Source organism: Telmatherina bonti, assembly GCF_933228915.1.
Source record: "Telmatherina bonti genome assembly, chromosome: 15".
NCBI lineage: Eukaryota > Metazoa > Chordata > Actinopteri > Atheriniformes > Telmatherinidae > Telmatherina > Telmatherina bonti.
In genome coordinates, this window is record NC_136613.1 from 32,130,991 (window position 1) to 32,149,710 (window position 18,720).

Here is an 18,720-nt window from a genome sequence, read left to right on the forward strand (position 1 = left end):
CAGTTGGACTGGATTTGGGATGGATCGAGGTGCGTGACTTCATGTGGCATATAGACGACTAACATCGTTGGTCTAATCGTGTAATAAAAGGGGCATAAATGCTTTGAAGTCCTAAGTGCAGTTGTCAGTTTCTTTGAAGGCAAATAGTAATTGTCATGTTCACTGTCTCACAAATCAAATCTTCTGCACATGTTTCCACCCTCCCTGAAGTCAACATGCACACACGCATACACACTCAAACAAGGAAACATACCACAACAACCTTTACAGCAGCCTTGATCTGGCAGCTATACAGGAACTGCTGGGCCCTCAGCGCTTTCATACCCTGCCTCTGTCGCAAACATCTGGACTTGTTCAACGTCGGACAAAGAACCCCAGGGAAAAAATTTGTTTACCCCACCCCCTCCACCCTTACAAAAGATGTCACATTTTGTCACTTCCTGAAACAAAACAGAGCAGAGACTCATCTCTGGAGATCCCCAGATCCTCACATCTCCAAACATTTTGTCTTCACAAGCTGAAACCGAGAGAGAATATCTGAGTTAGTTCTTTCTTACAAACATGACTGCCAGATCTGGAGAGCACATATGTGTTTAAAGTTTAGCGCTAATTCAGTGTTGAGCGGAAATGTTGAGTCCATTTCCCCTTTAAGTGGTACTAAAGGCAGGTTTTCCATAACATGATGAAGCATCCTTCAGGCTACAAATCCCTCCTTCTCAGTCATTCGAACACTGAACTGGTCCCTCTAGACTAAGCGCCCCCCCCCACCCTCCTCTCCTCAATCTCTTGAAGTTCAAACTCGTGTTAAATGACTTCCTTGTTCCTGTGCAATCTTTCTGACTACGGTGTTGAAAACCAGGTGACTTGCCTTCAGGCGAGGCTTTATAAAGTCACATCCTGCATGCTGCATGAGATCCTGTGGGCTAGCCCGGGTGTCTCAGACTTAATGTCTAAGAGGTTTATCAGCTCGTGCCTCAGAGATTAGCAAGCGCTTACAATCAGGATCATCCCAATTCAAACTGTAGATCTGAAGCCAATTCAGAAGCTTCTCCTCTTTGAAATAAAAGAAAAGAGAACACAGAACTAGAAATGAAAACCTCACCAGGGTGCTTAAATGAATACATAACTTTATTTAAATAAATGCTTTGTCATAACAAAAAAAAAAAGACAAAGGTTAAAAGAGTACATAAATTACAAGTTGAATAAATATTACACAGTGATATTCACTTTAATAATTTGAGATTTTTTGTCTTTTTTTTTTTAAATTCTTTTTTGTCTTTATGTAGCTCCAAATACTGACCATTATTTCCCGCTATCCTCCTGCCACCGATGGGTCTATTTCACAAGCCAGTGAACACCAAATTAGGAAAAACACGAACCAATTGAACTGTCTCATTACATCCGAAAAAGTGTTATGTATTCAGAAAAAAAGCTGTACTGTAGTAACTGTCCTACTGAAGAATGAAATGTGAATACGAGTTCAAACCAAGCAGGAGACATGAAACCAGAGGAAGCGACTGGGTGACTGAAGGCGATGGACTTCTCTGCTCCACGCTGCAGCAACGCTTTCCCAACGTTTCCACGACTCCTTGTAACTGTCTTACTAAATGTATCTAAAGTCATGTAATTGGTGACCCCACATCGGGGAAGTGGCTAGGCCCTGATAATGACCACCGCCCATGGCGCTCGCTCTTCCTCTTTCCTCTCTCCCCCCACCCCCACCCTCCCCCCAACTCTCGCTCTGTCAGCTGTCATTTCTGTGCAATAGGCTGTGAGAACATCTCTGGCTGTGTATTCTGTTCATCTGCTTTCTGTTCCTCTACCAGATGTTGCTGTACTGGAGGCCACTCCCAGGCGTGGACTTTTGCAGCCCCTGTCATTTAACGTTACCTCAAAGGATCATCTTTGAAAGGTAAGCACAAGATAACAACATGTAGCTTTCTGTTGTCGTTCCACTAACTTCATGACATCCCATTGTGGAGTGTCGTTGTGTATCAATATCAATAGTGATTAAATGAAATAAGTGCAAGCTGCTTTTTTTTTCTTTTTTCATTCGAAAGTGGTAGGGTGGGGGTGGGGGGGAGGGGTTGTTTATGGAAACAGGGCAAGTAGCCTTACAAATATTTTCATTGCCAGAAGCCATGTAGGATGCACACATCACCCCCCCCCCCCCATTGCAGGAGAAAACCAACATCCAAGCATCTTTTGGTTTCCCTCCTTTTCTTTCTCTAACATATACATTGGCATTCACAAGAACAAAAAAATAGCAAGAATCTTAGCTTATTGGTTGTCAACGAAAGAGAAGAAGGAGGTTTAACTTTTCCGGGTTAAACTTCCTCGCACGTCTTTCTGGTCGAGAATTTAACCGAGGTACATGCAGAGATTACGAAACAGATTTGCAATGTCGCTTACCACATTCACTGCTCCCCTCCTGATTTAAGCTGAACCAAGACCTGTCTGTTTTTCGTCATGTCAAGTATCGGCTCCCAGCTGGGGCTGTCTGGAAACGGCCCCTGTGTGATATCTCTGACACTTTCACGTCAGTATTTAAATGTGTTTGCATGTGGAAAGGCACTGTGATTTGCACACAGAGAGAGGACAGCTCCATTAAAGACCCTGTTATGTCCTGTAACCTTTATGTTTTGGTCATGCTCCACTGAGATAGAGGCAGATAACCTTTTGTAAAGAGGCGTGTAATCAGAAGAATTCCAGAGGCGTCGCTTCTCCGACCGCCCTGTAGTCAAACGACAGTGGGTCACTCTCCTGACAGGCCACAAGAACTTGTTCAAATTCTTTACAGGCAAAAAAAAAAATCCAAGCACATTTACATACTTATCATACTTTGTTTCTGCAGGAAAAAACAACATTCAGTAACTATATTCAAAAGTAACGTAATACACCATGGTTACACTGTAGTAGCAGTACTGAAGGGGAAACCACTTGATAAAAGGAACATGGCTCAAAAGTGGGCAACCTTTACTTCACTGAAGGCAAAGAAAACAGCACAAACAAAACCATACAAAACTACACTTCACACAAACAAATCAAGAGAAGCGACTGGCTTCGACTGGGTCATCAAAAGATCAGATACGTAACTGAGCCCCAGCATGAGAGCTCCAGTTCTTCATTCCACCAGTAGAGCCAGCGCCCCTCTGAAGCTCTGTGTCGCCCTGCATGGCAGTGTCTGGTCAAATAGGCACAGTTGGCATATCAGGCTAGCTACAATGTCGAAGAGCCACTTACGAAGGTTCATCTGTGAAGATCTGCTTGCTCTTTTGTTTCGGAGAGACATTCTTTCCATTAAAGACAAGGCCAGCCCCAAGACCACCTCAAGCGTTAGCAATACTCGTAAATCAAACAAAAGAGGAAGAAAAAAGACTTTTTTTTTTTTGTAATAGGCTCACTCCATCATACACCAACTTCGGCTCATATGTAACACACATTTGCACTGTACACATACTCGTCACCAATCACACGTTGTTATGTGAAGTTATAATATCTAAGCAGGATCCCCTATTCATACGTGCTCTGACAGAACCACATGTCCAGATGGAGGCAACTGTTGGGTCCATTTTTTTGTCAATTGTTTCTTTCTTTTAAAAAAAAAGGAGGGATTGTTCTGCCAATTATCCGTTTCATGGTGGCACGATGTAACAAAGCCTAAAACTGATTCCTTCCAACCAGCATGCCAGATTAGTGTTAAAGCCACAATGCTTATTCTTTTCTTTGCAATAATTTAGCTTTACACAGAATATTGTATGGAAATACCCAGCTTCTGTAAAAATATATACATTCTGCACATGTTTTCTCCAAGTCAGGCTCATAAAAAGGGATCTCATGATTGATAGTCAAAGGTTTCTATTAAATCTTCAGGGTCCAGAATCCCCCCCCCCCCCCCCATTCATTGAAGAGTGCTTGGTTAAAAAAAAAAAAAAAAAAAAAAAAAAAAAAAAAAAAAAAAGCAAAGAAATTAGTCTTTTTTTCAGCCTGCTCTTTTTGTCTGGATTTTTCTCTTCTTTTTGTCCATTTTATTTAAAAGCAAAAAATCTTGAGGTGAACAGAGGGCGGAGCAAACAGGTGTGATTCAGAGAAGAGGCATGGGCCCTGGGTCATGTAGAGGTTACAGGGTGGGGGGTGTGGGGGTTTGAGGGATTGGGAGAATTGGTGGGGTCAAGGGTGGTCTTTCTCATTTCACTCGTTGTTGCTGCTTTCCAGGTCTTTACACTGAATGTCTCCTTCACTGTAGTCTGTGCCCGGGAGCTTGACGCCATACTTATCCACACACCAGCAGATGCCCCGTTTGCGACCGCGAGATGGTTTGCACTGGAGGCAAGAAAACACAACACAGTTTGAGACAAAAGGCCACAGCATTGTGCAGTGATTCATTTCTATGTAACTGGGAAATTAACTACTAGTTTGGAGACATGGTTGGTGGTTTCTAACCACAGAAACCTCAGCATATTTCCTTCAACTGTAAAAGCATCTCCAGTTGTGTAAAATAGTGTTTCATGGTGAAAGCACCTATGTGCACAATGTTCAAATAAATTCCTTTATGAGTGTGATAAGTAATATTAAACTTATTATAATCATATTATATTGTGTCATATCATGTCTTCCTGTATGAGACCATGTGGTATCATGTTGGGTCATAATGTTGCATCAGTGTCACATTAAATTGTATTGTATCACATTGTGTTTTATATGATGTAATATTGTATCATACAGTGAAATGTTGGATCATGTTTTGTATCACATCATACTGCATCACATATTATACTGTCAAATATTATTTTTTGATTTCATGTGGTAAGCCATAACATGTCACATTGTATCATATTTCATGTAATTTCATATTATAATGTCATATTTTCATCATGTCAAAATGATCATCAAATTTGTCACACGACAACACGATATAATGCGATACGATAGAATACGATACGATATGATGCAATACGATACGATACAATATGATGGGATACGATATGATGCGATACAAAAAAATATGATATGATGGGATGCACACAACACAACATGACATTTCACGATACAATGTGGTACAATATAACACGATGTGACATGACATGATATGATACCATACCATACCATACCATACCGTACCATACCATACCATACCATACCGTACCATACCATACTGTACCATACCATACCATACCATACCATACCATACCATACCATACCATACTGTACCATACCATACCATACCATACCGTACCATACCATACTGTACCATACCATACCATACCGTACCATACCATACTGTACCATACCATACCATACCATACTGTACCATACCATACCATACTGTACCATACCATACCATACTGTACCATACCATACCATACCATACCATACCATACTGTACTGTACCATACCATACCATACCATACCGTACCATACCATACTGTACCATACCATACCATACCGTACCATACCATACTGTACCATACCATACCATACCATACTGTACCATACCATACCATACTGTACCATACCATACCATACTGTACCATACCATACCATACTGTACCATACCATACCATACCATACCATACCATACCATACTGTACTGTACCATACCATACCATACCATACTGTACCATACCATTCCATACCATACCGTACCATACCATACTGTACCATACCATACCATACCATACCGTACCATACCATACTGTACCATACCATACCATACCATACCATACCATACCGTACCATACCATACCATACCATACCATACCATACCATACCATACCATACCATACTGTACCATACCATACCATACTGTACCATACCATACCATACCATACCGTACTGTACTGTACCATACCATACCATACTGTACCATACCATACCATACCATACCATACCGTACCATACCATACTGTACCATACCATACCATACCATACCGTACCATACCATACTGTACCATACCATACCATACCATACTGTACCATACCATACCATACTGTACCATACCATACCATACCATACCATACCATACCATACTGTACCATACCATACCATACTGTACCATACCATACCATACCATACCATACTGTACCATACCATACCATACTGTACCGTGAACTTTATTGCTCCCGTAGGGAAATTTTTGCTTTGCCTCAATTGCTTTTGCATTTGCAGCCGTGACAAAATTTATAAATAATACACCACAATATGATACCACTGTGATCTACATAAAACCAAGCAGAAATTATAATAATTGTATTGCATATTTGGGAAAACAAATACCCAATATATCAAGTGGTGTCCCACTGTATGTATTATATTATATTATATTATATTATATTATATTATATTATATTATATTATATTATATTATATTATATTATATTATATTATATTATTTTAAAGTGTGTATAATTTGATCTTATATTATAAGTATAACAAATTATTATGCATAAAATGATGCCATATTCTATCATCTTGTTGTCATTTTCTTAACCACTTGTCCAACTAAGTGTCGTGGTGAAGCTGGAGTCTATCCCAGTAATCACCTTTGACAGATAACCAGTCCATCACAGGGCCAACGCAGAAAGACAACCATTCACACTCACACACTCAGTGAGTGTCCTCTTGTTGTATTCTTTTATATCATATGATGGTATCATCCGGTTGTATTGTATTTGAAATTACAGACAAAAGTTTTTTTATTGAACTTTGCAGGGTGTTTTCAGGCCCAGTATCAGACTGGATGAGTGACTGGTCCAGATTTCATGCTGAGATTATGCTGACTGACCGAATACAAGGGGTTAGTTCTGAAACACACCAACCAAAACAAACAAACTTATACATTGGAAAACTGCTAATTTGATGAAGAGTTCTTGTATTGGCTGTTAATTTTATCCCCTCAGCGTTTTTGTCTGTGGTGTGAATGCAACCAGACAACCCCCACCCCAGTATTTGACTGGAGCTACCAACTCCCCATTTTCCCTCAACAAGCCCCAACAATTTGCTCCAGACTACACCAAGGGTTAGTAGGTGGGGTTTTACCTGGAAAACTAATCCTGAAACTCTTTTAAAGGCAAGGTGTTTATTTTGAATGCTGCAGTGACCAAGCCTTTTAAAGATGCTTGGAATAGTGAGGAGGCCCCTGAATGCACAATGTCAGCATTTGACATGAAAGTGTAAAGACTGGGGGCAACACCCACCTGCTTGCGCTTGAAGAATCCTTTTCTGTCACAGTTGGGAAGATACAGAGACAGCGCCATAACACGAGAAGTGTCCTTCATCCCCTGAATGATCCCATCTAGTTTTCTCCTGCAGGGACCCTTCAGAGAAGTACAACACAAGTTTACGACCAAGCAACATAGTCTTCTGAGGTTATCCTATCGTTCCTGTTACTGGCAGATTCAAGACAACAAGGTTCAGTCACTTTACGTTATCTGGAAAAGCAGCTGGAGGTCTAAATCTTTTTTTTGTAATGTGAAGCTCTACTTGGAGAAACAATCTCATCCAGCTGTATTTTTCCACAACTAAGAAGTACCGAAGCCACAAACATTAGAAATTCATACACAAGAGGCTTGAAAGTACTTACAAATTCCGGCTCGTGCTTGTCCAGGGGTAGAGCTGAGTAATCCAGCGGGGAGCCAAAGGAGCGCTGCTTACTAAGCTTCCTCTTCTGCTCTTTACGCACTGCGATGACTTTTTTACTGTTCACAATGTCTTTGGGATGAATTGGCACTTTAGCTGGCGGCAGCTCCCCTGTCATCTCTGGACTGATAGTGTCCTCATACTCCCGAGACTCCCGCTCTGCACCAGGATAACAGAAAACAGGGTCAATGTGTTAAAATGTATTACCAAGCGACAGCTTCTCACTTATGTGCAGGAAGACATGGTCCCACATCCAGCAGACATGAGTATGTATAGGAGACAATTGTGTCATTTTCATTGATTTCCGTCATTTGCAATATTGTGCACAATAACAGGTTTGTCTGAACAGTTGCTAAAGATTTGTTTATAGGGGTGATGAACCAGCACAGCTATGACCATATATACAAGTCCTCCTTTTCCTTTATAAAATATGTCCATTTCTTTTGCTAAAGTTAGTTATATAAAGCTTGGACACATCGAGCTAAAAGCAGAAACACACTTTGTTGCGCACAGATTCAGTAGATCGGGAAAAACGCATCATAAGCTGCATGGCTGCCGAGACTTCTCTGGGAAAAATGTGTTCACATATCATCCGGACTGCAAACTGCGACCAGGGCCGAGGCCCCCGGGAGCAGGAACGTTACAGCAACGTCTCCTACATGAAGCAGAATGAAATGGCAAGCTGAGGAAAACACAGTTGCCCTCTGGGCAGACATAAACGCTTGTGCTCGTTTGTGTCACATTTTATGCACTTTCTAGATGTGATTCCAGCTCCCCCAGGGGGCACTGTAGTCTCAGGGATCTGAAAGGCCTGGTCTGATAGGATATTTACAGGTCCGGTCTTTTATCCTAAACCAAACCCCCCTTTCCTATCTTTGGGGCTCAGCCTCTTAAGCCTGGACCCCCAGCCAGAGGTTCTTTGAGGCCACAGAAAGAAGCCCCCCACCCTCTTTGGCTTAGCTGCACCATAAGGACAGAGTTGTTGTGGGGACTTTGCCAGGTCCCAACTGGTTGTAGTGATGGTGCCAGTGGATGACCCTGGCTATATTTATCTGACAAGGAAACCCGCCTCGGTGCGGCGAGCCAGACGCTCTGAACCAGAGAGGAATGCTGGACTACAGGCCAACTCCTGCTAAACGACAAATCAACTTCCATACGCAGAGAACAGCTTGGAAAATATGATTTAACAAGCTGCCACCACCGAGGAGCGAGCACTGAGACGAAACAAGGGCATGCGCTCCGAAAAACTGATGTTCAAAGAGCCTGACACAGCATGATTGTCTGGGAGTCTTTGGGAGAGGAGGGAAGGGGCGGTGGGATGGGCGGAGAGGCTGTGGGGGGAAGGCAGGGGGGCAGGTTGATTACCAGAATTGGGTCTTTGGCTTCTGCACTACACTGTCGTCTCTTTGAAATGAATCTCACAACTCATGACTTGGCAGGCCTTGGTTTGTGTTTAGATATGTCCTTGTGTCTCTCTGCTCAGACTGCAAGGCTATTGCTGGCTATAAATAAATATTTCAAACAAGCATTCATGTGTACAGCACGCATGTGACCACTGTGGAAAAACTTCATTTCTGCTGTACAGTCCAATCATTTTTACAGGGCGTCTGATTAAAATGCCACATATTTGGCAATAAAACTTCTTATGTTTTCAACATGCATTCCTGTGTCATGTGTCACTTAATTTGAGCTCATAAATGAACAGGCTGAAAAGAAAAACACACAACAAAATAAATTGGACTTATAAGTCAGTTGCTTTACAGAAAAAGTTGTGTTTTTTTTTAGAGAATATTGTATAAAAACAACAGGGTGCCTTTTAAAATTCATGTAGTGTTTACAGGTTAAGACACTTCTCATTTTATTTCTAAATTTATTCTGAAAAACTCGTTTTTTTTCTGAGGGTACAGAGCATGTAAAGGAAGCTTAGAGGGTCTGGTTTAACTCCTGAAACTCAGCCAAGAGGCTGAGTGGAAGCCAAGCAAGCCAACTCGTGCAGCTTCTCTGAACCCAAAGCTGGTCTATCTCTCTCTCTCTCTATCTCTCTCTCTCTCTCTCTCTCTCTTGTCCAGCTAAAGATTTCATTAGGAAAAGAAGAGCGCACCAGCCAAAGGAGGTGCACCTGATACGTCTCTGTTTAAAAATTAACATCTGTGGACAATTATGCTTCATGAATATCCCAAGTTTCTTACGGGCAGAAGTCCAGGAATGAAAGATAAGCCGCCCCCTTCTTCGGACTTTTCTCTCCACTGGATCTTGAAGACAAAAATTATACCATTTCCACAGCAAAGCAGGCAGGACAATCGATTCCCCCGCCTTTCACCAGATTTCCCAGCATTACAGCACTTGGTTCTGTCCTGCCTTTGATTCAGTCGGTGTCTGCACTGCATCTGAAATTATATCTTTACAAGATGTAAGAGAGCAGTGAATAGAGGTGCTGTTTAATCTCATCTGGGGGTAGGACAAGATAATTGTGGGGAGAAATGAGCCCGAGGGCTTGAGCCACGTAAAGCGCAGCGATAGTAAACCATCCTCCAGCGTCACACTGCCTCTGCTGCTTAATATTTGAAAGCTGCGGCCTGATAACCGAGCAGAAGGAGAGGCGTGAAGTTGAGACGGCACCTGAGAACGTGTGGAGCAGTAGAACCGCTCGGTCCTGGAAGCTCTTTAGAAAAGCACAGGTTGGCTTTTCTAGACCTTTTTAGCAGCCAAGACATCAGGATGAATATCGAACTGAAATATTTGTTTTTTCAGCTGAGCTTGTGGTCATGCAGACCGATAATGGTCTCATTTTGTGTCTTAACATGATTTGTGATTTCTTCTCCAAACTGAGCTTTAGTGCCTTCTAGAAGCCCTGAATGTTTCTGAGCGATATCCCAGCTTAGAAACATTCATGTCGTACGATGAAACTGCATCCTGCAGGGACCGTAGTCCCCTTTATTACTCATCAAATATCATTCAGTTAACAAGAATTTTCCACTTTATAGTAGGACCGTGAATAAATAGCGGTAAACTAAAATATCACAATATTTTGTGTGATAATATTATATTTAGATTCAAAAGCACTGTATAGATTTTTTTTAGGAAAAACTGACTGAATATGCAGACATTAACAGCGGTGGGTCATTACTGAGGAACACTCAACCCTTACTTGGTTTTTCTGAATGTTTAAACGAAGAACCAAAAGCATTTAGATGTTTTTTATTTTTATAAATTACATATAGATAGGGGTGGGAAAACCGAATCGAAAAATCAAATATCTGGATTTTTTGTGTCACAATTTTAAAATCGATTTATATATATATATATATGTAAAAAATAATGAAAATGAAAAGTTTTTGTCATTTTGTATTGTTTTTATTGATCTTTTATTGATCTTTGTACTTGAATGATGATCTGGTTGTTGTGTTGTTTTTTCTTAACTGAAATCAAGAAAAATGACGAGTAAAAAAAGTTTCGTACATTTTTTTTGTTTTTAGTCTGCAAAAATCAGCGATATCGAGGAATTGTGAGAATCGCAATTTAAATCAAACTGGCACCTTAAAAATTGGAATCAAATCAGGACGAAAACATATCGTCACAGCCCAACATTTAGATGATGATGGTGACCTTTCTGTGTGGAGTTAGCATGTTCTCCCAGGTATGCGAAGGCTCTCGCCAGGTACTCTGACATGCATGTTGGGTTAACTGCTTACTTTAAATTGTACCTAGGAGTGTGAGCATGAACGGTTGTTTGTCTCTTTGTGTTGTCCCTGCAACAGGCTGGTGACCGGTCCAGGGTGTACCCCGCTTCCCGCCCAGTGATTGCTGGGATAGGCTCCAGCTCCCCGCGACCCTTAATCGGACTAAGCGGTTTGGATAATGAATGAATTATTGTTTAAGGGGTAACAGTTAAGTGTAATGACTTCATTTGACTTCATTTTGTACATAAAGAGAAAGTGTTTTTTACTCGTAATGAAATGTAGACCCCCTTGTTCGTATCAGGCGAGTTGTCCAGTAACATCTTTCAGCGTTTACTTTGCTCTGGCAGTTTTCTTAACTTTATAGTATTGCAAATATCCAAAAACATTGTACTGTTGCTCATGTATTGGGATACATATAGTGTTGTATGATAGTTGCCAACACACCCTTTACCTTGTGGTGAAGCTGCATCAAGCGACATGTGTACTTCTTCTATGGTGTTTTTTAAGACGTTGTTTATTCCAAACGGCGCTCTAGCGCCTGTCAAACTGCAGTTTTAAAGCATCACACAGTTGTGTGTCCATCAGCTGGTGGTACCATCACCAAGCAAACAAAAAGCGACCCTGGTACATCTAGTCTGTGTTTTCCTCAGAGCATCCACCACAAGTTGCTGCGTACGGTTTTATTTTCATTGCATGACTGAAGATTGGACGCATATTTTCTGCATCCAACTGAGATCTGCAACTCACTGAGGTAAAACACACACAGTCCCGTTCCACTTAACTTTCCAACATTAGTTCTGGAAAACAGATTTGTGGTTGGATTTTAAATAAACTTTTACTGCAAAACTATTGTTGCACTTATTTATTTATTGGTTAGAATTAATAAACACACATCTACATCTGACAAACATCCAACTAAAGCTGTGAAGGAATAAATTATCTGTCTCTACTGGACCAATCCGATGGTAGCAAGCTGCCACGCCGTCTGCTGTGTCCCCTGTTTTCTGGGAAAACTTTACCAGTTCAAGATGAGCTGTGCAACAAGATTAGCCATTAGCCTGCTTGACTGAAAACAAAGAAATCACATGACATCCCGTGTTGCTGTAAATTATTTGATTTAAGAGATAAAGAAATAAGAGTTCTCATGAGTTCAAGTTAAACGGTCTCTATCTTTAATAGAAACAAACGTATTGTTGACGCTGAAGCTAAACTACTAATGTTAGCTTCCAGTGTAAAATTGCAACGTAATGTTTAAGTTAAAGAGACGTTTCTTTAGAAACCCCGGCCAACCTGAGGAATTTTGTTCAGGAAGAGTTCTCGTGTTTCTGAACAGAGAACAAGGGGAGGGAGAACAGAAATATACCGCAGCTGAACATAGAACATACATTTTATAGTCTTCCTTTAATCTCAACATGCACAACCGTAAGGTGAAGGTCAAAAGGCTGATAACAACTGGCAGATGGAGCTATTTTGGATTTGACCCGAAAAGCCAATGATGTATATCCCGCTGCACAGGACATGACAACAGAACGGCACTTTTGTGTGAAGGATTAGGAGACTGATGGCTGAAAAGGGCCCACATCCAAACCAGCTGGAAGAAATCCGGGGGAAAAAAAGAGTTTATGCAATGTTGTTGTTCAGGAATGTGCTCTGCCACCAGACGTGCATGTCCTGTTGTCAGCGGACCCTCAGTTGTTCAGCCTTGTGCATGCTCTCCATCAGCTTCTGAATATGTAGGAAATAACTCTTCCCGCCGTATTGTGTGCACAGAATATGTTCATTGCAATCAAAAAATTTCCTGCTTTTCTGAATGCATGGTATAAATAGCAACAAGAACAATTCAAGGATCATAAACGGCAAAACAGGACTTATGAGAGGATGCAACGGCTTTCCAAGAGGGAAATGCAGCTATAGGTAAGCAAACCGCCTGACCTGTTTACAGCTTCCGCAACACAAAGTAAGGTTTGGTTTCAGTTCGCAGCTATGTGAAGAGGAAATGATCAGAGCGAGGCGCATGGCTGTTCTACTGTACATCGCTTATTTCGGTCTGAGGTCGCGTCCCATATTTGGGTTTGGGTTTTCAACAAGCCACACGCATGGATGCAATGTCTTTTTGGGCTACCATCACCACAGCACAATTGCTGGGTGTGACGAACTTCGAACTCCCTCCTCGTGGCAAACGCAGCTATTTTGGCGAGAGGCTTCTGGATGAGCAAGATGATCTTCAGGCAGAATAAAAACAAAGTCAGAGCGGGCGAAGTAGTAAGCTCGTGGTTCCGTCAGGGGAAACACTTCTGTTTGTAATGTTTTTAAGTATTCCTGTTGTTAGAAACACTTGTTCTGTTTACCTAATGACATACACACAAAGATCCTCTGATCAAAAAATATTTTTCTAACTGATCAAAAGTAAGGATCATTCTTCATCGTTTAGGAGGAATGGTAATTTAATGACCTTGGACGCGTCATTCTAGCATTCCAGAAAAGTCACTGGAGTCTAACCCTAAACCGAACCCATTGTTTTCCTAAATCCCTGGAAACTTGAACCTTTCTGTCCTGCTTACGGATGGAAACTTTCTGAAAAGTCTTGTATTGCAACAAAGAGATGATCCCTGTCCCTTCTTACAGCAATACCAGAGTGGAACCAGGTGTTGGGGGTCGACATTACGGCCCACAGGTCGAGTCAAACACATGTGACATCATTTTAAAACCCTGCACTACAGTGAGTGTTGATTTCTTTTGCAGCTGTTGCCACCAGCAGGCTAGGTGTCAGTGACCAGTAAGCTGTACAAATACCACTGTAAAGTTTTACTGGGAGAAATCAAGCAAGTGTGCCAAAGAGGTTATTAGCTCGCCAGAAACGGCTCCAAGGCTTGTCAACCGTCCCCGTGATCCCAACGCAACTGGAAAGATGCTGTAAAACAGGCGACAGCTTTACATCCAAGTCTTTGCTCCACATTTTCAACGAATTGCAATCTTTCTTTTTTCTCAGTCTGCATGCGACGCGATGAGAAAATGAGCTTTTTATTTCCATTAAACACCTGCAGCAGATCATTTGCAACATGCTAAACTCTCACTGCACGGGCATGCACATGCTGGATGTAAAAGCTGCCAGGCAACGTGGCATACCCACGGAGTTCTGCCACTGGTGCACCGTCAGACAGAATCAGCTCTCCTGCTTGCTTCGGCCTCTCAGCTACGAACCAACAACCAGCTGCGCCAGAGATGATGTGAGCATGGAAAAAGCAGATGGTAACGTTCAAAGCTGAACGGCTTTCTGCAAGTAAGCGATGACATTCAGAATGGTGATTAGACACGATAAGGCAGGAGTGGGACCGCGGCGCATCTGCAACATCAGAGGCCTGCAGTTCCTTAACCTACAGATGATTGTAAATATTAATGACGTTGCCATGTGACATGAGAAAAACCATGAGCTCTACAGAACATTGCTGCGGCCAAGACAGCCCGCATTAAAACTGCATCCACACACACACATGCAAAGAGCCGAGACTAACATAAAGTATTAAAGTTGTCAGCGAGGGCGGCAGGTTTCTTGTTGCTTTGCTTATAAGGAGCGTCTACGTCCGACAAGCGCGCCGGATCATCTTTTGTTTCTTGGCAGAGAGCAATCTGTTAAAACATAAGGCCCTTTCAGAAGCCTGAGGGATGAAAGGATGAGAGGCCTGCTGCCGTCAAGTCATATCTCTTGGCAAGCTTTCTCGGGCCTGATTCAGCGGCAGAGCGCGCCCACAGCGCATACCACCGCCTGCAGCCGACAATCCAAGCAACTCCTGGAGTCACGGTGCAGGAGGAAAGCATGAATTACTGTGCTGTTGAGACATGAAGCCAGACGGAGTGATGGCCAGAGGTTTTTCTGATAAAACGAGAGAGGTGGGGGGGGGGGCATTGTTTCACTGTCACGCTCAGTATTTAGCCGGCTGTGGACACTCGAGCTCCTCTTCCCTGCATTCGCCTCACTCAGCTGCCAGCTGCAACCCCACACGATAGGAAACCAGAGGCTCACCTCACCAGTTCCCATCTGAGAGAGCTGGGGGGGAGGTGAGAGGAAGAGGGTGAGGGGTTGAAGGATAGGTGGGGATCTGCTGAATCACGGCGACGTTACTGAGCGGCCGTACGATGAATGCACCGCAAGAGGCAGGAAAAGATGCTCCGATTACCTCCAACGGCCAACAAAGGAGTCTGCCTCTGTGTGAGTGAGACAAAACTGCCCGAGGTGTCATCACTAACAACAGTCTCACACACACACACACACACACACACACTCAGACACCCACGCAGCCCCACCCAGATATACATGAGAGTAAGCACACACTTGAAGCCGAAACACAGCGCTGATAGGGAGGACTACCTCTCACATCAAAGCATCATGTCGTTTTTTTTTACTTCATATACCACAGAGAGGACACTCTGCTCCTGTCATGAGAAGAAGAAGACATGATGATGATGATGATGATGATGATGATGATGACTCCATCAGCAGTCAAAGGGGAGACCGTTTTGTGTCCAAACCTTAAGCGGTTGCCTCCAACAAATCTTGTCAGTGACAAGCTACCAAAACTGAGCCACACCGAGGAACGTCCTAAATCATTCAGGACAAGCGGCTCAGCTCCTCTTCTCCCTCTGCCTCGTTTTCTTCCCCTCTTCTCTCTCACGCATGCAGCTTTACTGGTAATCCGACTCTAAACGCCACCCCAGGGGTAGCCTGCAGACCTAAATCTATCTGGATTCTGCTTCAACAAGACCTGCAAATAGCAGAGCAGCATCTAGTGTTAATACCAATGGATGTGTGTGTGTGTGTGTGTGTGTGTGTGTGTGTGTGTTTTCTCTTCTCCTGTTCTGTCTGGAGGAACTTCACATCCCCAGCAGGGAGGTGTGAATGATGAAAAGTGGAGGAAAGAAGAATCCTGTTTTTTATTTTTACAGACACTTGTTAAAGGAGCTGCATGTTAAAGGGACAGTCTCCTGGTAATATCCCAAACACCAACAAACAGTCCACAGTTTTCAGAAAGATCTGATAAACATGTAAGAATAAAAACTCTCCTGTCATCCAAAGCTAAACATCTGAGACAAGACCTGAGACCTGGATCTGTCTCAACCCCCCCCCCCCCCCCCATGACAGCCGCGACACATGGAGCTTTTTCTCCTGACTGGGGAATTCTGCTTGATTCGGAGCATGTTGGGTTCCGAGCTTCCCACCTTCACGGTGTATCTGTGCCTCAGCAGAGGGAGAATAAGCTCCTGCAGACGGTGTGGATAGAAGTTAATGAGATGGCTCCTCAAACCATCTGTCAAACCAGCGGTGTGTCAGAGAGCAGAGCCGCACATGATCCCGGACTTTCTGAGCCAGTCTGAGGCGCGCTTTGGGACCACAATCAGTCCTGCTGGGAAACATTTGCTCAAGTTTCTTCCTTAGGATGTCCACACACCAAGAGTTTTTCTCTTTACGCATTAAAACCAGAGCCCCCCCCCCTTTTTTTTTTTTAATGTATTTCTTATATTTTCTGTCCTTTTCATCATGCATTCACCAGCCGGTGCGCGTGCTTACCTGCGGGCGGGAGCGCAGGTTTGTATCCTTTCTCGTTGGTGCACACTCCCCTGCCGTGGAGAAGGGCGTGCAGGGGTTTCTCCTCCCCGCTCCGGGGCAGACAGCGCAGGCCCTTGGTGCACGTCCCGGTGTACACGCCGCACGGCGCGCCCTCAGACAGCGCGCACGTCAGGCAGCAGCCGCAGCCCGGCTCCTTGACCAGCTGGCAGCCGACCGGGACCGGAGGACACATGGACAGCGCCTTGTCGTCACACGGCTCGCACGGGACGTAGGAGCCCAAACACCCGGACAGCCCCAAGATAAATGTCAGCAAGAGGCAGAAACTCAGAAACATCGTTGTCGGTCTCTTCAGTTTATAGCATGAAGCTCAAATGCGAGGAGGAGGGGGAAAAGTAGAGGCTGCTCTAAATGGACACAATGCCTCAGTCAGATAATCCGATTTTTACAGTTAAAGCCAACAGTCTTTATCCACAGTGGTGCTATCTATATATAAAAAAAAATCATTTATGTCACTTTTTGCTGTGCACACTGCAGTGACTTAAAATAAGCAATAAAAAAAATAGAAGCTATATATATGAATATGGTGCTATTTTCTGTTTTGTTTTGTTTTTTTTTCCCTTTCTCTGCGGAAATCTTCCCCTCTGCAGGAGCAAAAGCAGTCTGAGCTTCCCTCCTCTTCAGTTTGGACTCCGGTACTTTCTCCAGCAAGTTTCCTGAGCAGACTGATCAACTTGAGACCTGCCTTGCCTTTTTAAAAACAGCCGTGCCCAAACCCCGAACTATGAATACGCAAAGCAGCAGGGAAGGGAGGCGCACTTGTCCCACGTCCTGGCAGCCAGCCAAGCTCCTTTTTTTTTTCTTTTTTTTTTGTCCCCAGCAGGAGGATCGCTCTTGGGCTGAACTGATACCGAGGTGCAACAAGGAGCAACAGTTAAAGAGAGAGAGAGACGCAATCCTCTCTGGGGAACAAAGTGTGCAAACAGAAGACACAACTCTGGTGTGTTTTCTCCAACTTTTGCACGTTCACTGCGCAAAAAACTGCTCAGTAAAAACCCCTGCTTGAGTCAGAACCGTCTCCTCTTGTCAGCGGAATATCCCCGGGAAGGAGAAGTGAAAAACCTCCTTTTCTTGATGGGAAAAGGGAAAAAAAGGTGTGTGTCGGGGGATTATTTCTGAATCATCCACTTCATATGAAACAGCCCTGGAACCAAAGGAGGGAAAGAATTTCTCTTTCTCTTCCCGCTCTGTTCCCTTTTTGTTTGGGTAACTGCTGGCTGGAAGTCACCTTTCCAGTCTGCACCTGTTGCTTCCACCGGACACCGTTTGCGTTTGCCAGGAGCCAAATCCACCGCTCACATCTCCCTCTCTCACGCGCACACACGCGCGCACACAGAGGGAGACACAGAATGTCAGTAATTTTGAGATTGGAAGAAAGAAAGGGACAAAGTCAGAGCAACTGTGCCGCACACACACAATGGACACCTGGTTGCCTTAGCAACTGCGCCAAATGCACATTCTGAACAAGCCCGGTCTGGTTCTGCTTCTAAAGAACCAGAATATGTTTTCATACAAACCACTTACTGATTTCTGCTCACGGGATCTTGCTTCTTCCAACCCTGCATTGCCAGACTAAAAGTCGTCTGCGGCGCGCACTTTGGCCACTAGGAGGCGCTGTTAACAACGCTAAACTGCGGAGCAGCTCTCCCACATCACTGCATACCTGTGAACACAGTAAATGCCACAATACTTGAACTTTACTCAAAGTCACAGCTTCAGTACTGTGCTGTAACATGGACTATGCTGCTGTGAGCCGATACATGTGACTCCAAACGTTGAGC

At 43.4% G+C, this 18,720-nt stretch overlaps 1 protein-coding gene across 1 annotated transcript; it reads right to left on the reverse strand.

The window, feature by feature from the left end:
• Positions 1-1,106: 1,106 nt before the first annotated feature.
• On the reverse strand, positions 1,107-17,634 carry igfbp5b (insulin-like growth factor binding protein 5b). Its single transcript, XM_079254117.1, has 4 exons — positions 16,883-17,634; positions 7,584-7,798; positions 7,198-7,317; positions 1,107-4,323 (listed from the first exon to the last, which is right to left on the reverse strand). The coding sequence occupies exons 1-4, from the start codon at positions 17,214-17,216 to the stop codon at positions 4,192-4,194; spliced, it is 801 nt and encodes a 266-aa protein (XP_079110243.1). The 5' UTR covers positions 17,217-17,634; the 3' UTR covers positions 1,107-4,191.
• Positions 17,635-18,720: the final 1,086 nt, after the last annotated feature.

Coding starts and splice junctions, on each gene's coding strand:
- igfbp5b (XM_079254117.1), bottom strand. CDS start 17,216: ATGTTTCTGAGTTTCTGCCTCTTGCTGACATTTATCTTGGGGCTGTCC. Junction 7,318..7,583: donor ACAAGCACGAGCCGGAATTT/GTAAGTACTTTC, acceptor ACTTCTCTGAAG/GGTCCCTGCAGGAGAAAACT. Junction 4,324..7,197: donor GATTCTTCAAGCGCAAGCAG/GTGGGTGTTGCC, acceptor TCTTGCCTCCAG/TGCAAACCATCTCGCGGTCG.